The sequence below is a fragment of the Hyperoodon ampullatus genome (assembly GCF_949752795.1).
Source record: "Hyperoodon ampullatus genome assembly, chromosome: 15".
Lineage (NCBI taxonomy): Eukaryota > Metazoa > Chordata > Mammalia > Artiodactyla > Ziphiidae > Hyperoodon > Hyperoodon ampullatus.
The window spans coordinates 37,840,227-37,866,946 of record NC_136928.1 but is presented as its reverse complement, the minus strand read 5'-3'; the positions used below and the strand labels follow the sequence as shown (position 1 = coordinate 37,866,946).

At 36.4% G+C, this 26,720-nt stretch overlaps 1 protein-coding gene across 1 annotated transcript in view; it reads left to right on the top strand.

The window, feature by feature from the left end:
- Positions 1-23,732, top strand: part of PEX13 (peroxisomal biogenesis factor 13) — a gene marked incomplete at both ends in the record, with an annotated part of 34,258 nt that extends 10,526 nt beyond the window's left edge. Inside the window, 3 exons of the mRNA XM_079721212.1 lie at positions 7,178-7,872; positions 20,936-21,061; positions 23,434-23,732. Of these exons, the coding sequence (XP_079577338.1) occupies positions 7,178-7,872; positions 20,936-21,061; positions 23,434-23,732 (1,120 nt within the window). The remainder of the gene's footprint in view (positions 1-7,177; positions 7,873-20,935; positions 21,062-23,433) is intronic.
- Positions 23,733-26,720: the final 2,988 nt, after the last annotated feature.

Here is a 26,720-nt window from a genome sequence, read left to right as displayed (position 1 = left end):
CATTAGTCATAATACCCCCAAAGTGGAAACAACCCAAATGTTTATCAGCTGATGTATGGATGAATATAATATAGTAATAAAAAAGAATGAGGTACTGATACATGCTACAACATAGATGAACCTTCAAAACATTAAGTGAAAGAAGCCAGTCACAAAATACTACATATTGTAAGTTTCATTTACAGTAGATCCTCATTATTTGCAGATTCATTATTTGCAAACTCTCCTACTCGATGAAATTTATTTGTAAGCCTAAAATCAGTACTTGAGGCATTTTCGTGATCTTTTCAGACACACATAGAGCCGTGAAAGATCTGAGTCATCTCTCAGCTAAGGGTGAACAAAAAGCAACATTCTGGCTTCTTGTTTCAGCTCTCGTACTGTAAACAGGTGTCCTTTTCAAAATCAGTTAAGTGCCAGCCACGTTTTTCACATTTTTGTTGATGATTTCACTGTCTTTAAATGGCCCCTAAGCATAGTGCTGAAGTGTTCCTAGAAGGCCATATGGAGAAAATATTAGCATTAAATAAACTTTGTTCAGACATGAGTTGTGGTGCTTTTGGCCATGAATTCATTGTTAATGAGTCAACAGTGTAATTAGATAAAGTGTCTTTAAACAGAAACATACATTAAAAAGTATATGTATTGATCAGTAGATGAAAATGTCGTGATCAGAGGCTTGAAGGAACCTAACCCTTTGTTTCCTCCAGGAGCAGTGATTCAGTATTTGCTGATTCATTGTTTGCAGGTTTATAGAACATCACTATCGCAAATAACAAGAATCGATTATATAGGAAATGTCCAAAGTAGGCAAACCTATAGAGACAGACAGTAGATTAGTGATTGCCCAGGATTGGAGGAGGGTAAGAAATGGGGAGTGACTGCTAATAAATATGGGATTTCTATCTGGGATGATTAAAGTGTTCTGAAATTGCATATGGTGATAGTTGTACACCTCTGTGAATATATGGAAAACTGTTGCTTTTTACACTTTAAATGGGTGAATTTTATGGTATGTGAATTTTATCTCAATAAAGCTGTTTAGACAAAGATATTTGAGAGTAATGGATATGTTTTGAATATCAATTGGGTAATAGATGATATGGACTTATTAATTTTCAAAGATGGGAAAACAGTATTATGTTTTTGTATAAAATATCTTTATTCTTAGGAAATGCCTGCTGAGGTATTTAGGAGTAATTTATTAGGTCTACAAGTTAATTTCAAATAGTTCAAGAAGTTTTAAAAGACTAAAGAGTGATAAAGAGAAAGCAAATGTGGCAAAATGATAGCAGTTGTTGAATCTAGATAGAAGGTGTGTGGATATTCATTGTACTTTTCTTTCAAGTTTTTTTTTTCCTGTTTGAAACTTTTCAAGGGAAAAAGTTGTGTGGGGGAGACTTTGCACATTCAGCAATGAGAATAAATCATTTGTTCTTCTAAGTCATAGGCTTCTTTAGCTTTTTTTTTTTTTTTTTTTTTTGGTGGTACACGGGCCTCTCACTGTTGTGGCCTCTCCCGTTGTGGAGCACAGGCTTCGGACGCGCAGGCTCAGCGGCCATGGCTCACGGGCCCAGCCGCTCCCCGGCATGTGGGATCCTCCCAGACCGGGGCACAAACCTGCGTCCCCTGCATCAGCAGGCGGACTCTCAACCACTGTGCCACCAGGGAAGCCCCTTCTTTAGTTCTTATTATGCTTGTTGTAACAGAAAGCAAGACTGTACATGCACACTGAATGCACTTGTGTATGCCGGAAACAGACCACATTAAAACCAAAGAAGGGGGAATTCCTTGGTGGTCCACTGGTTAGGACTCCTCACGTTCACTGCCAAAGGCCTGGGTTCAGTCCCTGATAGGGAACTAAAATTGCACAAGCTGAGCAGGGCAGCCAAAATTAAAAAAAAAAAAAAAACAAAGAAGAGTAAGAGGAAAGCTCTTTATTTTTTTATTACCAAATGTTTAAATTTAATTCCCTATAATTTTTTAAGTTACATATTCATCACAACTTATGAAACAATACAAAGATATATAAAGAAAAATCTGTATTAATAGTCTTTGTGATATATGTGTATTAAATATTTACTAATGAAAGACTCCAGTATAGTGTTTGTATCAGTACCTATTTATATGCTAAACACTATAGTTAGGTGATGGAGAAACAAGGAAAGCTCCCATGCCTTTGAGGAGTTCGCCATTTAGAGGAAGAGTCAGATGTATAAATAAATGTAAGATACTGTACAAAATATGGACAAAGAATTATAGGAAGGACTTTTGATGATGGCAGAATAAGTACTTTAGGAAAAAAAAACTATTGAGGACAAGTAGAAAGCTAAGCAGAATATAAAACATCTGGAAGGCATTATAGGGCAAAAAAGAAAATAAAGATTTATGGAGCCCAGATTCAGGAAAGTTAAAAATTCATAAAGGTGAGCATGGCCTTTGAAAGCACTTTTCCCATAGAAGCTTCTGCTGATTTCAGAAGAAGCAGCTTAGATAATGAAGTTAGTTGAGTAGAACTTTTGACAGACTCTTGAATCATGGTTAGAGTTCAGACGTCCTCCAAGACGAGATACTGATAAATTACCCATACCTAATGTTAGGTACATCTAGATATAAGGGTATAAAAGATATATCTAGATATAAGGGTATAAAAGAAGTAGACAGGCCCTTATAGGAACAGAAGCCCAGCTTCAAATCATCAATTCCTGAAATTAAATTAGGGACATCATGAATTGATAGTAGCCTTAGCAGCCTGCTTGAACCAAATTAGAGAATAGTCCAGAAAACAATATCCAGATACATATTACTATATATAAAATAGATAAACAACAAGGACCTATTGTATAGCACAGGGAACTAATGTATAGCACAGGGAACTATATTCAATATCTTGTAATAACCTAAAATAGAAAAGAATCTGAAAAAGAATATACATATTCAGTTTTATATGTGTGTGTGTGTGTATATATATATATGTATATATATATATATCTGAATCACTTTGCTGTACCCCTGCAACTAACACAACATTGTAAATCAACTACATTTCAATTAAAAAAAAAGAAACAATATCCAGAATGAAACACATCTGGAGAAAGAGAACATCATCCAGAATCTCAAATTACTGCTACAATAATAACTGCTGACGCACAGCAAAATCAAATAGCCAGACCCAGGAGGACATTATGTAACATAAATGGCAGCTAAGTTAACATCTGGAAAAACAAATTCATAGGGACTGTAGATATTGGAGTTAGCAAAGAGACTTTAAATTATCTTTAATATGTTGAGGGCAATAAAAGAGAAGATGAAGAATTTTGGCAGAGAATTGGAAACTATTAAAAGAGGAAAGGAATTTCTAGAACAAAAAATACAGTAACCAAAATCGAGAACTCGTTGGGTTTAGAAACAGATTAGACACCATTACATAGGGAATTAGTGACTTAGAGCAGTACTACTCGAAGTGTGTTCTGTAGCTACTGAGAGTCTATGGGCTGGCTGCTATTTTTTGAACTGTGTAGTAACAGTCCACAACAAGATAGGAAATGTGTGTCAGATGTAGAACAAATTGACCCTGAGCACACCATTTAGTTCAACTGGCATTTTCTTTTCTTTTCTTTTTTTTAAAAATTTTTATTGGAGTATAGTTGTTTACAATGTTGTATTAGTTTCAGGTGTACAGCAAAGTGAATCAGTTATACATATAAATATGTCCACTCTTTTTTAGATTCTTTTCCCATATAGGCTATTACAGAGTACTGAATAGAGTTCCCTGTGCTGTACAGTAGGGTCCTTATTAGTTATCTATTTTATATATAGTAGTGTGTATATGTCAATCCCAATCTTCCAATTTATCCCTCCACCACTCAAGTGGCATTTTCTTTTTTTTTTTTTTTTTTTTTTTGCGGTGTGTGGGCCTCTCACTGTTGTGGCCTCTCCCATTGCAGAGCACAGGCTCCGGACGCGCAGGCTCAGCGGCCATGGCTCACGGGCCTAGCCGCTCTGCGGCATGTGGGATCTTCCCAGACCGGGGCACGAACCCGTGTCCCCTGCATAGGCAGGTGGACTCTCAACCACTGCACCACCAGGGAAGCCCTCAGGTGGCATTTTCTTGATAGCAAAACTTTCTCTGTGAAGGAAGAATTTGTTGATTTACATTATAGTGCAAGCTCCTTATCTTGCGGATTGACCCCTTGAGTAGCAGTGACCTAAAGAATAGTTGGAGGGCTTCCCTGGTGGCACAGTGGTTAAGAATCCGCCTGCCAATGCAGGGGACACAGGTTTGAACCCTGGTCCAGGAAGATCCCACATGCCGCAGAGCAACTAAGCCCGTGCGCCACGACTACTGAGCCTGCGCTCTAGAGCCCGTGCTCTAGAGCCCGCGATCCACAACTACTGAACCCACGTGCCACAACTACTGAAGCCTGCGTGCCTAGAGCCCGTGCTCCGCAACAAGAGAAGCCACCACAATGAGAAGCCCGTGCACCGCAATGAAGAGTAGCCCCCGCTCGCAGCATCTAGAGAAAGCCCGTGTGCAGCAACGAAGACCCAACGCAGACAAAAATAAATAAATAAAATAAAAATAAAAATAAAAAAAGAATAGTTGGGAAGAAAATATCTAGAAGGAAGTACAAAGAGACAAAAGGACAGGAAAATACAGAAAGGAAGGGAAGAGATTTAGAGGATGAAGCAAGGTATATTTTACAGATAGAAAAGATAAATAGTCCTTTAACACTTGAAGCAGTGCTTCTCAAAATATTTGTGATGATAGCCAATACTTTTTATAAAATACAGTAAAAATATCATAGCGGTGTCAAATTACTTAAACACAATCTCGTTTTCTTTACTTTTCTTATTATAGATTGGTATAAAATGGTTCATAAAATAACACTGGTCCACAGACCACATTTTAAGTAGCATGATACTAAAGAAGTTAAATTCATAATGAAAATTCTTCCCAGTAGGAGAATTCCAAGCCCATATGATTCACTGGTAAACTCTAGAAACCTTTAAGGAAGAAATAATTAACTTTTCTAGAGTATAGAAAAGAGTGAAATACTCCCCCAACTCTTTTTAAGAGGCCAGTTCAACCTTGATGTCCAAACCTGACAAAGACATTTACAATAAAAGCATATTAGGACAGTCTCATTCATGAACATAGATATAAAAAAATCTTCAATAAAATATTGGCAAACCAAATTCAGAAATATATTGTGGCCTACTTGATTCTACTTCAGGAATGCAGGTTGGCTTTAACATTTGAAAATGAATGTAAATTCATCATAGACAGTAAAGGAAAAAATTCATATAATCATCTTGATAGGTGCTAAGGAATCATTTGATAAAATTCAGCATTCATTCGTGGTAAAAAATTTTTTTCGAAAAGAAATAGAAAAGGAACTACTAAATCTACAACAAACCTACAGCAAACATGATAATTATTGGTGACGTCTTGAAAGTTTTCCCTTTGAGATTAGGAATGAGACTGGGATACCTTCTATCATCCCTTCTATTCAAGATTGTACTGCAGGTCCTAGGTGAATACCTTAATAATCAAAGCTTTAAGAATTGAAAAAAGGAAGAAATAACCTATCGTTATTCACATACAATATGACTGCAGATCCTTAAGATTCTAGAAAATACAAAAGAAGAATCCAAAATAAGGTTGCTAGATATAAGGACCATATTTTTTTTATCGATTATTTCTATATAACAGCAAAAAAGTGAAATTTTAGAAAGACACCGTTTACAATAGCATCAAAAAAATCAAATATATAGAAATAAATCTAAAGAAAGACCTCCACACAGTAAACTATAAAACATTGAGACTCAGTGGTTATTTTATTTATTTTTTAATTAATTTATTTATTTTTGGCTGTGTTGGGTCTTGATTGCTGTGCACAGGCTTTCTCTAGTTGTGCGAGCAGGGGCTACTCTTTGTTGCAGTGTGCACGCAGGCTTCTCACTGATGTGGCTTCTCATTACAGAGCGTAGGCTTTAGGTACGCGGGCTTCAGTAGTTGTGGTGCATGGGCTCAGTAGTTGTGGCTTGCGGCCTCTAGAGTGCAGGCTCAGTAGTTGTGGCTCACAGGCTTAGTTGCTCCATGGCATGCGGGATCTTCCCGAACCAGGGCACGAACCCCTGTCCCCTGCTTTGGCAGGTGGATTCTTAACCACTTCACCACCAGGGAAGTCCCTCAGTGGTTATTTTAAAAAAACATTATTAAGAAAAATCTTTAAAAGACATAAGTAAATGGAGGATATGCTATGTTGAGTTGAAACTCTCAATATAATGGAGATGTCGACTACCTCAAATTAATCTACGAATTTAATGTAATCCCAAACCAGAATCTCAATAGGGCTTTTGTGGGGAGAACAGTGTAGAACTTCAAACTCTGATTCTAAAATATATATGGATATTCAAAGGGTCAAATAGCCAAGACACTCTTGAAGATGAAGAATAGCGTAGGAAGATTTGTCTTATTGGATATTAAGACCTATTATAAAACTATGGTAATTAAGATAGTGCCATTTAGGTGTAAGGATGGATAAATATCGAGTTGTGACTAACTCTGAGGAAATGGACGTGTGTCTTAAAAAGAAACCAAAGGTTGAAGATACTACTAATAATGCAGCATAAGTAAACAAGAATATAGAGTTCAGTCAGCTATTTTATCTTATCCATTTTGTCTTTTTTTTTTTTAAATAAATTTATTTATTTATTTTTGGCTGCGTTGGGTCTTTGTTGCGGTGAGCGGGGGCTACTCTTTGTTGAGATGCCTGGGGTTCTCATTGCAGTGGCCTCTCTCGCTGCGGAACACAGTCTCTAGGCACACGGGCTTCAGTAGTAGCTCATGGGCTCTAGACCACAGGCTCAGTAGTTGTGGTGCACGGGCCCACAGCTGCTCCACGGCATGTGGGATCCTCCCAGACCAGGGCCCGAACCCGTGTCCCCCGCATTGGCAGGCGGACTCCCAACCACTGTGCCACCAGGGAAGTCCCTCCATTTTGTCTTAACACAGATTCTAAGCATCTGGTTATTAGAGACTATTCCTTACTCTTAAGACATCTTTAGTAGGATCTGTCGTAACACTAGGTATATACAAAGTGTTTAATAGTTACTTTGAATGAATTTATTGTGTGCTTAAGTTACAACTTTGAATCCTTTTTGGTTTTAGATCTGCTGATTTGGGTCCTACTTTATTGACAAGACCTGGACAACCAACACTTACCAGAGTGCCACCGCCTATTCTTCCAAGGCCATCCCAGCAGACAGGAAGCAGTAATATGAACACTTTCAGACCTGCTTACAGTTCATTTTCTTCTGGATATGGTGCCTATGGAAATTCATTTTATGGAAGCTATAGCCCTTATAGTTATGGGTATAATGGGTTGGGCTATAACCGCCTTCGTATAGATGATCATCCACCTAGTAGATTTGTTCAGCAAGCTGAAGAAAGCAGCAGAGGTGCATTTCAGTCCATTGAAAGTATTGTGCATGCATTTGCCTCTGTCAGCATGATGATGGATGCTACCTTTTCAGCTGTCTATAACAGTTTCAGGGCTGTATTGGATGTGGCAAACCACTTTTCCCGATTAAAAATACACTTCACAAAGGTTTTTTCAGCTTTTGCATTAGTTAGGACTATAAGGTATCTTTACAGACGGTTACAATGGATGGTAGGTTTAAGAAGAGACTCTGAGAATGAGGACCTGTGGGCAGAAAGTGAAGGAACTGTGGCTTGCCTTGGTGCTGAGGACAGAGCAACTAACTCAGCAAAATCTTGGCCAATATTCTTGTTCTTTGCTGTTATCCTTGGTGGTCCTTACCTCATCTGGAAACTGCTGTCTACTCACGGTGATGAAGTTACAGGTAAGAGTAATAAAATGGGTTAAAAAACCATATAACAATCTTAAATTTCAAGAATAGATTAAATTAGCTTTCTTTATTCATTTGTATTTAATATTTTGATCCAGTTATATTTTCAGTTAAGAACTTCAAAACTGGAAGAGGAACATGTAAAAAAACAGGCTTGTTGATTTATTCTTTGTTAGTTCAGTTTAACAGCACACATTACTTAACTACTGTTCACAAGTCACTGAACTTGATGCTGTGGAAGATACAAAGATAACATAGGGCATAATCCCTTTATCTTTCTAAAACTTACTGGGAGAGAGGTGGGCGAGACACATAAATAGGTAATTGTAATGAGGCATAAAGAGTGTAAGTAGTACAACAGTTGGGGAGAAACATAAGATTTATTAAGCCTTTTTTATTATTATTTTCTTGAATTTTATTTTAATTATTTTTTTATACAGCAGATTCTTATTACTCATCCATTTTATACACATCAGTGTATACAGGTCAATCCCAATCTCCCAATTCATCACACCACCACCCCCACCATCACCCTCCGCTGCTTTACCCCTTGGTGTCCATACGTCTGTTCTCTACATCTGTGTCTCAATTTCTGCCCTGCAAACTGGTTCATCTCTACCATTTTCTAGGTTCCACATATATGTGTTAATATATGATATTTGTTTTTCTCTTTCGGACATACTTCACTCTGAATGACAGTCGCTAGATTCATCCACGTCTCTACAAATGACCCAATTTCGTTCCTTTTTATGGCTAAGTAATATTCCATTGCATATATGTACCACATCTTCTTAATCCATTCATCCGTTGATGGGCATTTAGGTTGCGTCCATGACCTGGCTATTGTAAATAGCACAGCAATGAACATTGGGGTGCATGTGTCTTTTTGAATTATGGTTTTCTCTTGGTATATGCCCATTACTGGGATTGCTGGGTCATATGGTAATTCTATTTTTAGTTTTTTAAGGAACCTCCATACTGTTCTCCATAGTGGCTGTATCAATTTACATTCCCACCAACAGTGCAGGAGGGTTCCCTTTTCTCCACACCCTCTCCAGCATTTGTTGTTTGTAGATTTTCTGATGATGCCCATTCTAACTGGTGTGAGGTGATACCTCATTGTAGTTTTGATTTGCATTTCTCTAATAATTAGTGGTGTTGAACAGCTTTTCATGTGCCTCTTGGCCATCTGTATGTCCTCTTTGGAGAAATGTCTATTTAGGTCTTCTGCCCATTTTTTGATTGGGTTGTTTCTATTTTTAATATTGAGTTGCATGAGCTGTTTATATATTTTGGAGATTAATCCTTTGTCCGTTGATTCATTTGCAAATATTTTCTCCCATTCTGAGGGTTGTCTTTTCGTCTTGTTGGTAGTTTCCTTTGCTTTGCAAAAGCTTTTAAGTTTCATTAGGTCCCATTTGTTTATTTTTGTTTTTATTTCCATTACTCTAGGAGGTGTATTTAAAAAGATCTAGCCATGATTTATGTCAAAGAGTGTTCTTCCTATGTTTTCCTCTAAGAGTTTTATAGTGTCTGGTCTTACATTTAAGTCTCTAATCCATTTTGAGTTTATTTTTGTGTATGGTGTTAGGTAGTGTTCTAATTCCATTCTTTTACATGTAGCTGTCCAGTTTTCCCAGCACCACTTATTGAAGAGACTGTCTTTTCTCCATTGTATATCCTTGCCTCCTTTGTCATAGATTAGGTGACCATAGGTGTGTGGGTTTATCTCTGGGCTTTCTATTGTGTTCCATTGATCTATATTTCTGTTTTTGTGCCAGTACCATATTGTCTTGATTACTGTAACTTTGTAGTATAGTCTCAAGTCAGGGAGTCTGATTCCTCCAGCTCCGTTTTTTTTCCCTTGAGACTGCTTTGGCTATTCAGGGTCTTTTGTGTCTCCATACAAATTTTAAGATTTTTTGTTCTAGTTCTGTAAAAAATGCCATTGGTAATTTGGTAGGGATTGCATTGAATCTGTAGGTTGCTTTGGGTGGTATCATCATTTTCACAGTATTGATTCTTTTAATCCAAGAACATGGGATATCTCTCCATCTGTTGGTATCATCTTTAATTTATTTCATCAGTGTCTTATAGTTTTCTGCATACAGGTCTTTTGTCTCCCTAGGTAGGTTTATTCCCAGGTATTTTATTCTTTTTGTTGCAGTGGTAAATGGGAGTGTTTCCTTAATTTCTCTTAGATTTTTCATCATTAGTGTATAGGAATGCAAGAGATTTCTGTGCATTAATTTTGTATCCTGCAACTTTACCAGATTCATTGATTAGCTCTAGTAGTTTTCTGGCAGCATCTTTAGGATTCTCTATGTATAGTATCACGTCATCTGCAAACAGTGACAGTTTTACTTCTTCTTTTCCAATTTGTATTCCTTTTCTTTCTTTTTCTTCTCTGATTGCTGTGGCTAGGACTTGCAAAACTATGTTGAATAATAGTGGTGAGAGTGGACATCCTTGTCTTGTTCCTGATCTTAGAGGAAATGCTTTCAGTTTTTCACCATTGAGAATGATGTTTGCTGTGTGTTTGTCATATATGGCCTTTATTATGTTGAGGTAGGTTCCCTCTGTGCCCACTTTCTGGAGAGTTTTTATCATAAATGGGTGTTGAATTTTGTCAAAAGCTTTTTCTGCATCTATTGAGATGATCATACGGTTTTTATTCTTCAATTTGTTAATATGGTGTATTGCATTGATTGATTTGCATATATTGAAGAATCCTTGCATTCCTGGGATAAATCCCATTTGATCATGTTGTATGATCCTTTTAATGTGTTGTTGGATTCTGTTTGCTAGTATTTTGTTAAGGATTTTTGCATCTATATTCATCAGTGATATTGGTGTGTAATTTTCTCTTTTTGTAGTATCTTTGTCTGGTTTTGGTATCAGGGTGATGGTGGCCTCATAGAATGAGTTTGGGAATGTTCCTTCCTCTGCAATTTTTTGGAAGAGTTTGAGAAGGATGGGTGTTAAGCTCTTCTCTAAATGTTTGATAGAATTCACCTGTGAAGCCATCTGGTCCTGGACTTTTGCTTGTTGGAAGATTTTTAATCACAGTTTCAATTTCATTAGTTGTGATTGGTCTGTTCATATTTTCTATTTCTTCCTGGTTCAGTCTTGGAAGGTTATACCTTTCTAAGAATTTGTCCATTTCTTCCAGGTTGTCCATTTTATTGGCATAGAGTTGCTTGTAGTAATCTCTTATAATCCTTTGTATTTCTGCAGTGTCAGTTGTGATTTCTCCTCTTTCATTTCTAATTTTATTGATTTGAGTCCTCTCCCTCCTTTTCTTGATGAGTCTGGCTAATGGGTTATCAATTTTGTTTATCTTCTCAAAGAACCAGCTTTTACTTTTATTGATCTTTGCTATTGTTTTCTTTGTTTCTATTTCATTTACTTCTGCTCTGATCTCTATGATTTCTTCCCTTCTGCTAACTTTGGGTTTTGTTTGTTCTTTTTTCTCTAGTTCCTTTAGATGTAATGTTAGATTGTTTGTTTGAGATTTTTCTTGTTTCTTGAAGTAGGCTTGTATAGCTATAAACTTCCCTCTTAGAACTGCTTTTGCTGCATCCCATAGGTTTTGGATTGTCGAGTTTTCATTGTCATTTGTCTCTAGGTATTTTTTTATTTCCTCCTTGATTTCTTCAGTGATCTCTTGGTTATTTAGTAACGTATTGTTTAGCCTCCATGTGTTTCTGCTTTTTACGTTTTTTTCCCTGTAATTGATTTCTAATCTCATAGCATTGTGGACAGAAAAGATGCTTGATATGATTTCAATTTTCTTAAATTTACTGAGGCTTGATTTGTGACCCAAGATGTGATCTATCCTGGAGAATGTTCTGTGCGCACTTGAGAAGAAAGTGTAATCTGTGGTTTTTGGGTGGAATGTCCTATAAATATCAGTTAAATCTATCTGGTCTCTTGTGTCATTTAAAGGTTGGGTTTCCTTTTTAATTTCCTTTTGGATGATCTGTCCATTGGTATAAGTGAGGTGTTAAAGTCCCCCACTATTATTGTGTTACTGTCGATTTCCTCTTTTAGAGCTGTTAGCACTTGCCTTATGTATTGAGGTGCTCCTACGTTGGGTGCATATATATTTATAATTTTTATATCTTCTTCTTGGACTGATCCCTTGATCATTATGTAGTGTCCTCCTTGCCTCTTGCAACATTCTTTATTTTAAAGTCTATTTTATCTGATATGAGTGTTGCTACTCCAGCTTTCTTTTGATTTCCATTTGCATGGAATATCTTTTTTCATCCCCTCACTTTCAGTCTGAATGTGTCCCTAGGTCTGAAGTGGGTCTTTTGTAGACAGTATATATATGGGTATTGTTTTTGTATCCATTCCGCAAGCCTGTGTCTTTTGGTTGGAGCATTTAATCCATTCACATTTAAGGTAATTATCGATATGTATGTTCTTATTACCATTTTCTTAATTGTTTTGGGTTTGTTTTTGTAGGTCCTTTTCTTGTCTTGTGTTTCCCACTTAGAGAAGTTCCTTTAGCAATTGTTGTAGAGCTGGTTTGGTGGTGCTGAATTCTCTTAGCTTTTGCTTGTCTGTAAAGCTTTTGATTTCTCCATCGAATCTGAATGAGATCCTTGCTGGGTAGAGTAATCTTGGTTTTAGGTTTTTCCCTTTCATCACTTTAAGTATATCATGCCACTCCCTTCTGGCTTGTAGAGTTTCTGCTGAGAAATCAGCTGTTAACCTTATGGGAGTTCCCTTGTATGTTATTTGTTATTTTTCCCTTGCTGCTTTCAATAATTTTTCTTTGACTTTAATTTTTGCCAATTTGATTACTATGTGTCTTGGTGTGTTTCTCCTTGGGTTTATCCTGTATGGGACTCTCTCTGCTTCCTGGACTTGGGTGGCTATTTCCTTTCCCATGTTAGGGAAGTTTTCGACTATAATCTCTTCAAATATTTTCTCGGGTCCTTTCTCTCTCTCTCTTCTCCTTCTGGGACCCCTATACTGCGAATGTTATTGTGTTTAATGTTGTCCCAGAGGTCTCTTAGGCTGTCTTCATTTCTTTTCATTCTTTTTTCTTTATTCTGTTTCGCAGCAGTGAATTCCACCATTCTGTCTTCCAGGTCACTTATCCGTTCTTCTGCCTCAGTTATTCTGCTGTTGATTTCTTCTAGTGTATTTTTCATTTCATTTATTGTGTTGTTCATCTCTGTTTGTTTGTTCTTTAATTCTTCTAGATCTTTGTTAAACATTTCTTGCATCTTCTCGATCTTTGCCTCCATTCTTTTTCCGAGGTCCTGGATCATCTTCACTATCATTATTCTGAATTCTTTTTCTGGACGGTTGCTTATCTCCACTTCATTTAGTTGTTTTTCTGGGATTTTATCTTGTTCCTTCATTTGGTACATAGCCCTCTGCCTTTTCATCTTGTCTATCTGTGAATGTGGTTTTTGTTTCACAGGCTGCAGGACTGTAGTTCTTCTTATTGAGCCTTTTTTATATGCAAGACACTGTGCTAAGTATTTCGTGTATTTTACTCATTTAATTCTTACAACAATTCTAAGAGAAATTATCCTCATTTTACACTTGATAAAACTGAGGTTCAGAGAAGTCTTTTGCTCAAGGTCACATCTTTAATAAGCCAGACCAGAAACAAAACCAGGCATATTTGACTGTTAAGGCTTTACTCTGTCAACTGGTACAGAGTATTATCTCAGCTCAGAAGTGAAGCTTATATTTTTTGACTCTTCGTATCCAGAAGGAAGTAGCATCTAAGTTAGATTTTCGAATGATAGGTAACATTCCATGAGTTACATAGGAAAAAAAAAAGACTGAAGCAGATGGAGTAGCTTGAACAAAAGTATATAGGTAGGAAATATGAGATTTGTTCATCAGCTGTCCTATAGTATTAAATAGAAGGATATTAAGAAGTAAGGCTGAGAAATTAGATTGGAGCCTAGTAATGGAAGATCTTAATTTCCATGACAAGACTTAATCTTCATTTAGTAAGGAAAGGGTGGTTTTTTGGTTGTCTGCTTTTGTTTTTGTTTTTTAAAGCAGGCTTATGACATACATATAAACAGTGCTGTAAAGAGGTCAGTCTGTCTTAAGTGTTTAAAATAGGTCAGTGCAGGTTAACACAGGTTGAAATTGGATGGTAAGATTAATAAACAATTTTGGGTTATACTTACAATTGTATTCCCAAAAGCTAACAACCTGACCAGCATATCCAAGTTGCTTAATAAATATTTATTAATTTAGGGACATCAGTTATGATGCTTTTGCATTTGAATGGATGAGAAATAATGAAGACCTGAACTAGGGTATGTGAAAAGCAGCAAAGATATAATAGACGTAACAGATTTAGTTACTAGCTAGATGGAGTACGTAAAGGGAAAGGAGGAATTGAAATGCCCTAGACCTTTAAAATTGAGTTATGAGAGGGATAGTGTTTTATTTGTTAACAAGTATTTGTTGAGTGCCTACTACATACCAGACACAGTTCTAGGATCTAGGGATATAGCAGTGAGTAAAACAGATTTTTAAAATTCCTGCCCTTGTGACTAGTGGGTAGAGACAGCAATAAACAACTAAGTCAAATATTTAGTAAATCACAAGGTAATAAGTGCCATAGGAGAAAAATAAAGCAGGGAAGAGTGTTGCGGAGTGCCAGTGGTAGGAAATGGGGTTACAGAGCTACACACAGGGAAGGCCTCTCTGAAGGAGATAAAGGGGGTAAGCTGTATGAGGGAACTGCTGGAGGCATAGGGAACAGCAGAACTGCAAAGTTATTTAAGTGGCAGTGTGCCTGGCATGTCACATGAACGACAGGAGGCCAGTACGAATGGAGCAAAGTCAGAGTACCAGAGGTGAAGGAGGGAAGAGTACAGAGTGTAGATGGTATAAGCCTTGTAGCCATTTTTAAGGACTTTGGCTTTTATTCTGAAATGCGAAGCCATGGCAGAATTTTGAGCAAAGGAGTGATATGATTTGACTTAGGTTTAAAAAAAAAATCTTTTTCCTGAGAATGAATTTTAGGTAGAGCTAGGGCCAAAGAGACCAGTCTGGAGAATCAAGAGGCCGTTACAGTAATTCAAGTGGGAAATGATGGTGGCTTGGCTCTGGGTCACAGTGATGCAGGTTCTGAGGTGGGTCACATTCTGGATATTTATTTGAAGGTAAAGTCAATAAAATAAATATAGAGAAATCACATGGAACAACTGGTTTGTGAATGATTATCATTCATTTCATTAGAGCTATATTGAGTTTGGTTGTGCCAGTGGGACATTCAAATGGAACTTGAGAAAGTTTCAGAAAGCAGTTTAAAAGGCAGGAAAGGATCTTAGGAAAGAGGTGAAAAATGAAATATTTAAGAGTCATCCACATAAAAGTGAGAGTTGAAATAGTGTTAGTGGATGATATTACAGTGGTAGAGAGAAAGAGGAACTAAGATGGAAACCAGGAAGAGCAGAAGTAGAACTATGTTAATCCTGTGTTATAGAAGTGAAGGTGAAAGGAGGAAATTTCAAGAAGGGGGAGAAGGATGATGCCTGGCGTCAGATGCTGTAGTAAGATAAGATCAAGAATTGAAAAAAGGTCATCACATTTGGCAATTGGAGGTCATCAGCTCCAGCAAGCAATTTTAGTAAAGTAGAGGAGAGAGAAGCCATGGAGGAGTATAAAGGCTATATAAAATCAGAAGGTGTGAAAAAAGAAAAGATTAACAATGAATGGAGGAAGAAAAATGAACAGGCTGCTTGGGTAAGAGCAAGTTGATGTGGTAGTTTTCTGTTTTTTTGTTGTGCTTTGTCTTTTATGAAGTACATCTGGGAATGTTTTTAGGCTGAAAGAAAGGAGTCTGTAGAGAAGGATTGATTGTCAAGGAGGGAGAAACAGGAGTCAAAAAATGAAGCCTCCTGTAAGAGGTGGGAGAAGATACGATCCAAGGCAGGTGAAAAGGAGGGGCGATTTTTTTATCTGAGGCCGAAGAGGGAGCAATGGGTAATGATACTAAGAGATTTTTGAGGAAAAGCGGAACTGAGGAAGCTTAGGCCTTATGACTTCTTAGCTGCTTAGGACAGAGGTCAGCAAACGATAACCTGTCAGCAAGATCTGCCTTGCTCCTGTCTTTGTACAGCCCACAAACTAAGAATGGTTTTTACAATAAAATCCAAAAGAGTACTATTTGTGACATGTTAAAATTATATGTAATTCAAATATCTGTGTCCATTAGTAAAGTTTTATTAGAACACAACCGCATTCATTCATGTATGTGTTGTTATGGCTACTTTTGTACTGAAAGACCAGAGTTGAGTAGTTTGTAACATAGAGATCCTGTCTATGTTGGCACTCTCATTGCTTTGCACTTGTTCTGCACACTGCAGATCTCAGTAACATAACTTGGCAATGTGTTGAGTGCCACATGTATTGTTATACTGCAATATATATTTTTATTATGAGTACATACATGCTACACAAGAAAAGAAGAGTGAAGTGGACTTTGAAGGTCACACTTTTAAGGCACAGTATAGTCTGGATTATTTTGTTACTGAATTAGCTGGTAAACCATTATTACATTTATTATGCAGTGACAACATAGCTATGTTAAAGGATTACAATATATTATGTTGGCCAAAAAGTTCCTTTGGTTTTTGTTGTGTTTTTAAAAATTTTATTTATTTATTTTGGCCGCATTGGGTCTTTGTTGCTGCGTGCAGGCTTTCTCTAGTTGCGGTGAGCGGAGGCTACTCTTTGTTGTGGTGCATGTGTTTCTTACTGTGGTGGCTTCTCATTGAGGAGCACAGGCTCTAGGCACATGGGCTTCAGTAGTTGTGGCACGCGGGCTCAGTAGTTGTGGCACACGGGCTTAGTTGCTCCGTGGCATGTGGGATCTTCCTGGACCAGGGCTTGAGCCTGTGTCCCCTGCACTGGCAGGCGGATTCTCAACCATTGCGCCACCAGGGAAGTCCTCCTTTGGTTTTTAAGTAAAAATAAAAGACACATTTTTCATTTTCACCAAGAACTTTATTGAACAACATATTCACCATTTTGTTCCACTACCTTCTGCCATTTTTCAGGGAACTTCATAATTCCATCTTCCCAAAACTTTTTATCTTTTTGAGCAAAGAACTGTTCCAGGTGCCTTTTACAGTCTGCCAGGGAATTGAAACTTTTTCCATTTAGAGAATTTTGTGAAGACTGAAATAAATGGAAATCTGAATGAAGGTGCCATGTCTGGTGAATACCATGGATGAATCAGAACTTCCCAGCCAAGCTCTAACAGCTTTTGCCTGGCCATCAAAGAAACATGTGGTCTTGCATTATCCTGATGGATGATTATGTGTTTTCTGTTGACTAATTCCAGACGATTTTCATAGAGTGCTGCTTTCAGTTGGTCTAATTGGGAGCAGTACTTGTTGGAATTAATCGTTTGGTTTTCCTCAAGGAGCTCATAATAGAGGACTCCCTTCCAATCCCACCTTATGCACAACATCACTTTCTTTGTTTTTTTTTTCTTTTTTAAATATTTGTTTATTTATTTTTATTTGGTTGCACCGGCTCTTAGTTGCAGCTCACGGGCTCCTTAGTTGCGGCTCACCCACCCCTTCGTTGCAGCACATGGGGTCCTTAGTTGTGGCATGTGAGCTCTTAGTTGTGGCATGCATGTTGGATCTAGTTCCCTGACCAGGGATCAAACCCGGGCCCCCTGCATTGGGAGTGTGGAGTCTTAACCACCATGCCACCAGAGAGGTCCCAACATCACCTTCTTTGGATAAAGACCAGCCTTTGGTGTGGTTGGTGGTGGTTCATTTCACATGCCCCACGATCTCTTCCGTTCCACATTATTGTACAGTATCCACTTTTCATCACCTATCATAATTTGTTTTAAAAACGGAACATTGTCATTACGTTTAAGTAGAGAATCACATGTGGAAATATGGTCAAGAAGGTTTTTTTCACTTAACTTACATGGAACCCAAACATCAAAGCGATTAACATAACCAAGCTGGTGCAAATGATTTTCAGCGTTTGATTTGGGTATTTTGAGTATGTCAGCTATCTCCCACGTGGTGTAACATTGATTGTTCTCAATTAATGTCTCAGTTTGATGGGTATCAACTTCAACTGGTCTACCTGACCGTGGAGCATCATCCAGCGAGAAATCTCCAGCACGAAACTTCGCAAACCACTTGTGACACGTTCGATCAGTCACAGCACCTTCTCCATACACTGCACAAATCTTTTTTTGCACTTCAGTTGTGTTTTTACCTTTCTTGAAATAATAAAGCATAATATGCTGAAAATGTTGCTTTTTTCCTTCCATCCTCAATATTAAAATGGCTACACAAAAATTCACCAATTTTGATGTTTTTTTTTCTGATATAACAGCTGTCACAAAACAGTCTAACAAAATTGTTTTAAATGAAGTTAAAGACAACTAAGCACTACTAGAGCCATCTTACAGAAAAAACCAAACTCTTTGGCCAACCCAGTACATCAACATTACCAGACTGAGCACTCATCACAATATTCCCAACTCACAGGAAGTGAACAGTCAGAAAAATTAGAAAATTTAAAATGGAATAGCTCATCATAGCAGAATTTCCTCACCCAAAAGGGGTCAGGGGAAGGAACAAAAGAAGGGGCTTCCCTGGTGGCGCAGTGGTTAAGAATCCGCCCGCCAATGCAGGGGACATGGGTTCAAGCCCTGGTCCGCGAAGATCCCACATGCCACAGAGCAACTAAGCCCGTGTGCCCCAACAACTGAGCCTGTGCTCTAGAGCCCGTGAGCCACAACGACTGAGCCTGTGCTCCACAACAAGAGCAGCCACCGCAATGAGAAGCCTGTGCACTGCAACAAAGAATAGCCCCTGCTCGCCGCAACTAGAGAAAGCACACACGCAGCAACGAAGACTCAACGCAGCCATAAACAAATAAATAAGCAAAAGAAGAAAAAATAAGCCTGCAACCAAAATAAGTTTCTGAGAGGCTCACTTGTCAGATTAGCAAGGAAATCTGTTTACCAGTGGTTATTGCAACAGTCAAGGAAATGTGTCAGAGAAAGTAAACTTGTTTAAGACTGTTAACCTTTCAGGGAGAACAGTTTCTTAAAGAGTATTTGAAACATCATTTTAATAGTCATTTTAAAACAAGGCAGATGAGTTCAAATGGATTTACTTGGCTCATGATGACCCAATAGATATTGTTACTGCTCAGTGGTTTATTGGAAGAGTCAGTGTTGAATTTGAAGTGGCTGAAGATGTAGCCTCTGTGAATAGTCTGCGTGGAACAACTACAGACAAGAATATTTTCAAAGAATTTGGAAAAAACACTAATCTGCAAAGATGTGTTGTGACTGATGGTGGTAAAAATTTGTGTGGAACAGAAAAAGGCTTAGTCGGACAAAATTTACAGAGTTTTGAAAACATAAGGTTTTTAAAGCCTATAGTTATTCATTGTATTCTTCATCAGCAGGTACATTGCAGAAAATATTTGAATTTATCATGTGTTACTGAATTAGTAATGTCAAAGGTGAACTTCAGTCACCCTTGTGGGCATAACTATTGTCAGTTCTGTGAATTTTTGTCAGAAGTAGAAGCTGAAGATCCTGACTTGCCCTACCACACAGCAGTTAGATGGCTGAGCAGTCAGTGGTTAAGTTTTATTACTCTTTTTGAGAGATCAAGGCCGAGACTGAAATTTTTCTGAAAAACAAGAACCACCATTAGCCACTCTTAGAAAATGTTTAATGGCTTTGGAAATCAGCTTTTGCTGCAGATTTGGTAATCTTCTTAATGTATTCAACCTAAAACTATAAGGCAGAATAGCAATTATATTGTGAAAGTTACATTGGAGTGAAGTTATTTTGACAACAACTAATATTGTTTGAATCACAAGTAATGTCACACTGCTTTATACATTCCCCACCCAGGTTGTCAAAAGTTAAAGAAATAAGATTTCCTTTCCCACATAAGTTTGCAGCAGATAGACTTTTCAAGCTCAAACTACAATTCAGAAGTGTTTTGGACCTCCATGCAAGTGCGAAGGAAATGTCCATATTTCAAAATCCATTTAACTGCCGTTGAGGAGTTTCCATTTAGTCTTCATTTGGAAGTGATTAATATCTAATGTAAGGACATGTTAAAAGGTTAATATCGAAGGAATTTAACAGAATTCTACCCTATTCATCTTCTTAGGATGAATATGCTCAATTAAAACCACATGTTCGGGCTTCCCAGGTGGCGCAGTGGTTGAGGGTCCGCCTGCTGATGCGGGGGACATGGGTTCGTGCCCTGGTCGGGGAGGATCCCACGTGCTGCGGAGCGGCTGGGCCCGTGAGCCATGGCCACTGAGCCTGCGCGTCCGGAGCCTGTGCTCCGCAACAGGAGAGGCCACGGCAGTGAGAGGCCTGCGTACCGCAAAATAAATAAATAAATAAATAAAACCACATGTTCAATGTATTGATACCAGAATTTGGCAATACATATCTATGTGAAAAAACATTTTCAAAATGAAATACCTCAAATCTCATTACAAATTAGCATTAACAGATGAATATTTGCAATTGATATTGATGATAGAAAACACTACCTTTGAACCCCAAATTAAGTGAAATACTATCCTATCCCAAAAAGATTCCGTTCTTTGTAGTAGACCTATATTACAAAAAAAGAATTCAGTTGTTATATTTTGAATTTTTCATAAAATTTATGGAAAATTTTTTTCTCTCTTTATATAAGAAACTACACAACATGTTCAATTTTGCCTCATGGCCTGCAAAGCCTAAAATATTTACCATCAAAAATCTTTTTACTCTACAAAAAAATTGCTGACCCCTGGCTTAAAGTAAGGGAACTAGAATTTAGAGCTTAAAGAATAGGAAAAAGTTTATAATAGGTATCGTAATGAACATATTGTTGATTTTACGTAGTGTTAATTGTGGAATTTACTTTGGGGGGAACTTTTCTCTTGGCAAATAAGTTTATACAGTTTGCAAAACATAGCCACTGAAATATCTTTTTTCTTTTTTTTTAAGTTTTACTAACCTAATCTTAATTCTTAATTTGGTTTATAGACAGTACCAACTGGGCAAGTGGTGAGGATGACCATGTAGTCGCTAGAGCAGAATATGATTTTGTTGCTGTATCTGAAGAAGAAATTTCTTTCCGTGCTGGTGACATGCTAAACTTAGCTCTCAAAGGTAACAAAACATGAATAAATTGGAATTATCTGTGCATTTTTAGAATTTGTAAATGTAATATTAAAAACTGCATTAAAGGATCTTGGTCACTGTTAGTTAACTCAGAAGTAGTTACTAGGATTTCTCTTTGTCAATGTAGACCTTCTAAATCTGGGGGAGTGGGAGAAAAATGTCCCAACAGAGTTGTTCCAATAATATTTCACTGAGATAAGGAAAGATTTTGTTTATATAATTTCTTCTAAACTCAAAACACTTTTAATCACCACCCAAAAACATGAGGTAAGCGCTAAGTGGAACAAATCTAATAAGCCAAAGTAATTGTCTAGCATCATCTAAGCATCCCCGTTGGTCTTTTATTTCTGGGACTAGTATTGCTTTCTTTTTTACTTGAATAATGTTTACCTTAGAAACTTCAACATGAATATTGAGGAATTACTGTCATGACGTATTAAAGAACCTCAGCAAGAAATTTATAGGCATTCAGGTTAATTTTCAGACGAGGTCACTAATAGTTTTTAATGGCTCCAGACAAAACGGCCTTTTCCTCCACCTTTCCCCAGTAATGATCAGAATTTTTGTGGATTTACAAAAAAAAGATTTTTTGTGTATTTGTGGAGATTCAGGTTTGCTACAAAAAGTCATATTTTGTTGGTAAAGATACTAGTAACAATAATAACAGCTGTCATTTATAGACTGCTTAATATGTACTAGGGGGAATTCCCTGGCAGTCCAGTGGTTAGGACTCCACGCTCTCACTGCCAAGGGCCCAGGTTCAATCCCTGGTTGGGGAACTAAGATCCCGCAAGCCATGGGGCGGCCAAAAAAAAGGAAAAAAAAAATGTACTAGTCACTGTACTTTACATATTTCATTTAAACCTTATAATAATGCTATAAAGTGAGTACTGTTATTATCCTGTTCCTGGTTTACACATGAGGAAAGTGAGATTCAGAATGAGAAAATTGTCCAGTGTGTTGGAGCTGGACTATGAACCTAGGTTTATCTGACTTCAGAACCTGTATTTTTAACCACTTTGGCTGATTTCCATGTGACCTATTAGTGGAAACTTTAGCCTTTTATTGGTGTTAGTCACTCTTTACATAAGGGAAAAATACCTTCAATGTTCAGATCATTAGTTTAATGTGTAAATAATTGAAAATTTTGGATCAAATTTGCTAAATCTCTGCCTCATCTCTTCACACACAAAACCTAGACTTCCAATAAAAATTTTTAAATAAATAATAAAATAAAATGTAACTTTTCAAAAATCCTGGCTTTTAGATATTATATTCATGTTTCTCTTCTGGTGAAAATAGTAACTTACTATTTTAGATTTCAAAAGAATTATTTCTTTTTAAGATTTATTGTTAGAGGAAAATACATAAATATTTTAAAACTATTAAAAATAATAGTTTTAATAAATCTAATTAAAGAATAAAGATCAAATGTGGTTTCTTTCAACTAAATTATAATATTCCAGAAAAATTTTATATCTCAGATTATTCTTCAACTAATAGTGCCATTTAACACTTTGGCTTTGCTTTGTTGCTTTCCTCCATTGCTCAAGTAAAATATGTGTGGGCATTTAGAACAAAATCAGTCACAGACATGGTTAATTTAGCTTTTTTTTTTATCATAGAGTAGTATTAAACGTGAAAATGTCATATTGTGCCTAAATTACAGTGTTGAACTAAAACTTAACAGTTAAACAGGTTTTTAAAGACATGGATAAAATAGGTGGGAGAATATCAAAATACAAAATTGAATATTTAAATAATCTTTCCTACTTTAAGCTTAGAGTATTGCCTTTAACTTTTTGTTATGTGGCTATAGGTAACTGAGGTCTTCAATTTTTGCCCACCTTGGAATAAAATTAACATTCACTGTCCTTCAGGATTATACATCACAATCATATGGAATGAATTTTATATTTCAGCCAAAAATATATAAAGAAAGCTGCCTTATGTAAATGTATATATTTATTTTCTATACTTACCCCTAATTTATCCTATTGAGAAGTAATGAGATATTCATTCCTTAAATTTCAATTTAAAATATGAAAGACATTGATGTTAATTTTCATCTTTTGATAGAACTGAATCTTTTTACTCTATGAATGCACCAACTGATGTAAACTTCATGTTCTTCAAGGCTGAAAAAATATTTAGTAAATATAAAATTAAAAGTGTAAGTTATAAGAAGGGATCCTAGAATTAAACCTACTCATCTTGATTTTTTGAATATTCATGTACACTATTTGTTTATGTACTTATTATGTAAGTGTAACAGAGATTTTACTTAACATTTTATTATCAATATTCTGTTGGACCCTCAAAGTATGTGATAATTACAAGGCTGTCTTTTCTTCCATCAGAACAGCAACCCAGAGTGCGTGGTTGGCTTCTGGCCAGTCTTGATGGTCAAACAACAGGACTTATACCTGCTAATTATGTCAAAATTCTTGGTAAAAGAAGAGGTAGAAAAACAGTGGAATCCAGTAAAATTTCCAAGCAGCAACAGTCTTTTACCAACACAACACTAATTAAAGGAGCAACAGCTGCTGATTCTTTGGATGAACAGGAAGCTGCCTTTGAATCTGTTTTTGTTGAAACTAATAAGGTTCCAGTTGCACTTGATTCCACTGGGAAAAATGGAGATAAACAAGATCTTTGATAACTTTCATGTTTACCTGCAGCTGAACTATATACTTCAGAGTACTTTTAAAAAATTTCTTCTTACAAAGAAATTATTCTTCAATCCAATGAAAACATTTGTTAATGGCTATTCCAGATGTTTTGCTGCTAGAAATTATTAAAGTTGTACACTAGTATGTTGGTCTAGTGACCTGGTTACATTTTACGAGTTGTTATTGGACCATGAGGATATTTGTTTTACCTAGATTTTAAGATTATGGAGACTATCATTTTCATCTTATTTAAAACCCTGTGTTTATTGAAAGAATAAGATTCATGAACTATAGAATACACAGTTTGCTACAGTAGGGATCACTAATGCATTTTAAAATTCTAGATTAATTGACTTGGAATCCTCAAAAGTTGAGTGACAGCATATAAATATCAGAACAGGCAAAAAGGCTAATTTTTCTACAAACAGAATAATAAAAATTTTCTGATGTGTATTACATCCAGTATTGGGTTTGCTTTAGGCAGTAGTAATATATTTTCACCCACCGACAATTGATACTTTTATCTTTTATTGTATTTTTTAAAAATTTATCTTGGAAAAGTCACTAGCAGCATTGTGAAGGAAATGGTTCCAGGGTGACATATAGCCCTAATAGTTTTCCCTGCTAATAAAGAGGCTATAATTTATCTTTCTTACAGATTATTTCCATTTCTTCAGAGGATCATCTCCCTTTACAGTATGATTAGTTTTCATCCTGGGTGAATCAGAATACATATATGAAAGATTTACTTTGTTCTCCTCCAGCCAAGACTCAAGTCCTTTGAGTTTCCAACTCAGTTCTAGCAGCAACGATTTTAAATCTTTTTGTCGATTCTCTGCTTCTACCTAATTAACTTTTTTAAATTCCATATTCAGGCTGTTCTTTAAACATTGAGAGTGTGTCACATTGGGTACACATTTCTTTTAGGTTTGGTTTTTACTACTGAGACTATAAATACAATGCTGAATTGCCATTTAGAATATGATAGTGCTATTTGACTTGTTTTTTGTTTAATGATTTTAAATCTAGTTAAATTTCAGAACACTGAATATTCCCCCACAAAACTGGAAAATTCATGTACTTGCTGTGATCATACTACAAAAATAATACTATCAGGAATACAGGGTACAAGAATACATTTACATATATTGTTGAAAACTTGGAATTATTTGATAAAGATTTTGATTTAGTATTTTTATCTTTCTTCTTACAGACTTTATGTTCAACAAGTAAGTAATTCTAGAACAGTTCAAACTAAAACATTAGGAACCAAGTATGTATATAATCAACATAGAATTTTACTAAAGGCTTCTTGGGAATCTCTCTTTTGAGACAATATAATAAGTAATATATCATTTAAAATACAAATGTTGACCCCATGCAGAAAAAGTAATAAGATAGTAAAATCTGTTTATCTTAGGCATATTTTTCTAACACCCGGTTCTTCAAACCTTCAAGTTAAGGAGATTAAGTTACTTATATATTATTTTCCACTTGTGTTCTACAATTAGAGGTTCTGCTTTGTTTGTTAGAAAGTAATTTATGGGGGCTTCCCTCATGGCGCAGTGGTTGAGAGTCCGCCTGCCGATGCAGGGGACACGGGTTCGTGCCCCGGTCCGGGAAGATCCCACATGCTGCGGAGCGGCTGGGCCAGTGAGCCCCCGTGAGCCATGGCTGCTGAGCTTGCGCGTCTGAAGCCTGTGCTCCACAACGGGAGAGGCCACAACAGTGAGAGGCCCGCATACCGCAAAAAAAAAAAAAAAAAAAAAAAGAAATTTATGGAAATTTTGTTATTGAAACAATTTTTGATAAATTATTAAATTTGGCATTGAGACATCTAAATTGAATACTAGAAGTGAAGTAGAGGTGAAATGTTGAGTCAGCGCTATTTAGATTAGAAAAGGTGGGTCTTTAAAATAGTACTTGTGATTGCTATTAAAGATGTATAGGGAAAAGAGTATAGTACAGAATGAATGACAAAAATAATTTGACTTGGGACATCCCTGGTGGTCCAGTGGTTAAGACTCCGAGCTTCCAATGCAGAGGGCACGGGTTCCATCCCTGGTGGTCGGGAAACTAAGATCCCACATGCCTGCATGGCATGACCAAAAAAAGAAAAAAACTGACTTTTCTTAGGGTGTTTTGGTTTTGTTTTGTTTGTTTGTTTTTGGTTAAGAATGCTAAATTGCAATGTATATTATCTGATTGGTAACTATTTGTGTCTGAAAATTCCTTTTCTATTAAGAATCTAGAAAAGGAATTTAGGACTAGAATAAGCAGAGAAATTTTGTAACCTTTTTTAGATGACTAAATGTAATGTTTAAGGCTCTAATATTGTTATTTTTAGGAACTTATTTAAGGACTGCTACTTTACAGAAATTACTAACTGAAACTAAAACACTTGCAATTAAGTAAAATAATAAATCACAAGTTACAACAAGAAAACAGGTTTCATTTAAAATTTTTTTCTGATTGTAGTTTATCAGTGTAGAAAGGAAAAGGTAAGAGGACTATAAATTTTCATGTTTTAACATTTCATTTAGGTACTTGATTTAGTCTATCAGTGTGTCATAATTATATATTTACTTGAATACTGCTGTCCTTTATCTTGTGCTTTCTTTAGTAGAAAAAAGAATTATATTAAACGCAGTTAAAATTTTATTTTTAATAGATTGTGAAGTTACTTTTACTGGACAAATAAAAATATATTAAACTTGATTGACATTTTTTGAAGACAAACTGTTAACTCTTTTTTCAGGATTGCAATTAATGTAAAAGTCTGTATTTTTCTTCATATCATTGTGTATATTAACTACTGCAAACCAATGCGTCTGCTCTATTTCCTTGTGATTTAAAGAAAATATTAAATTTACATTTATATAAAAATTATCTAGAAGGTGAGTTAAATAAAAATAAGGCCTCAAATCTAGGTTTTGGGAGACCTAGATTCTAGTCTGGACACCACTACTCACTTA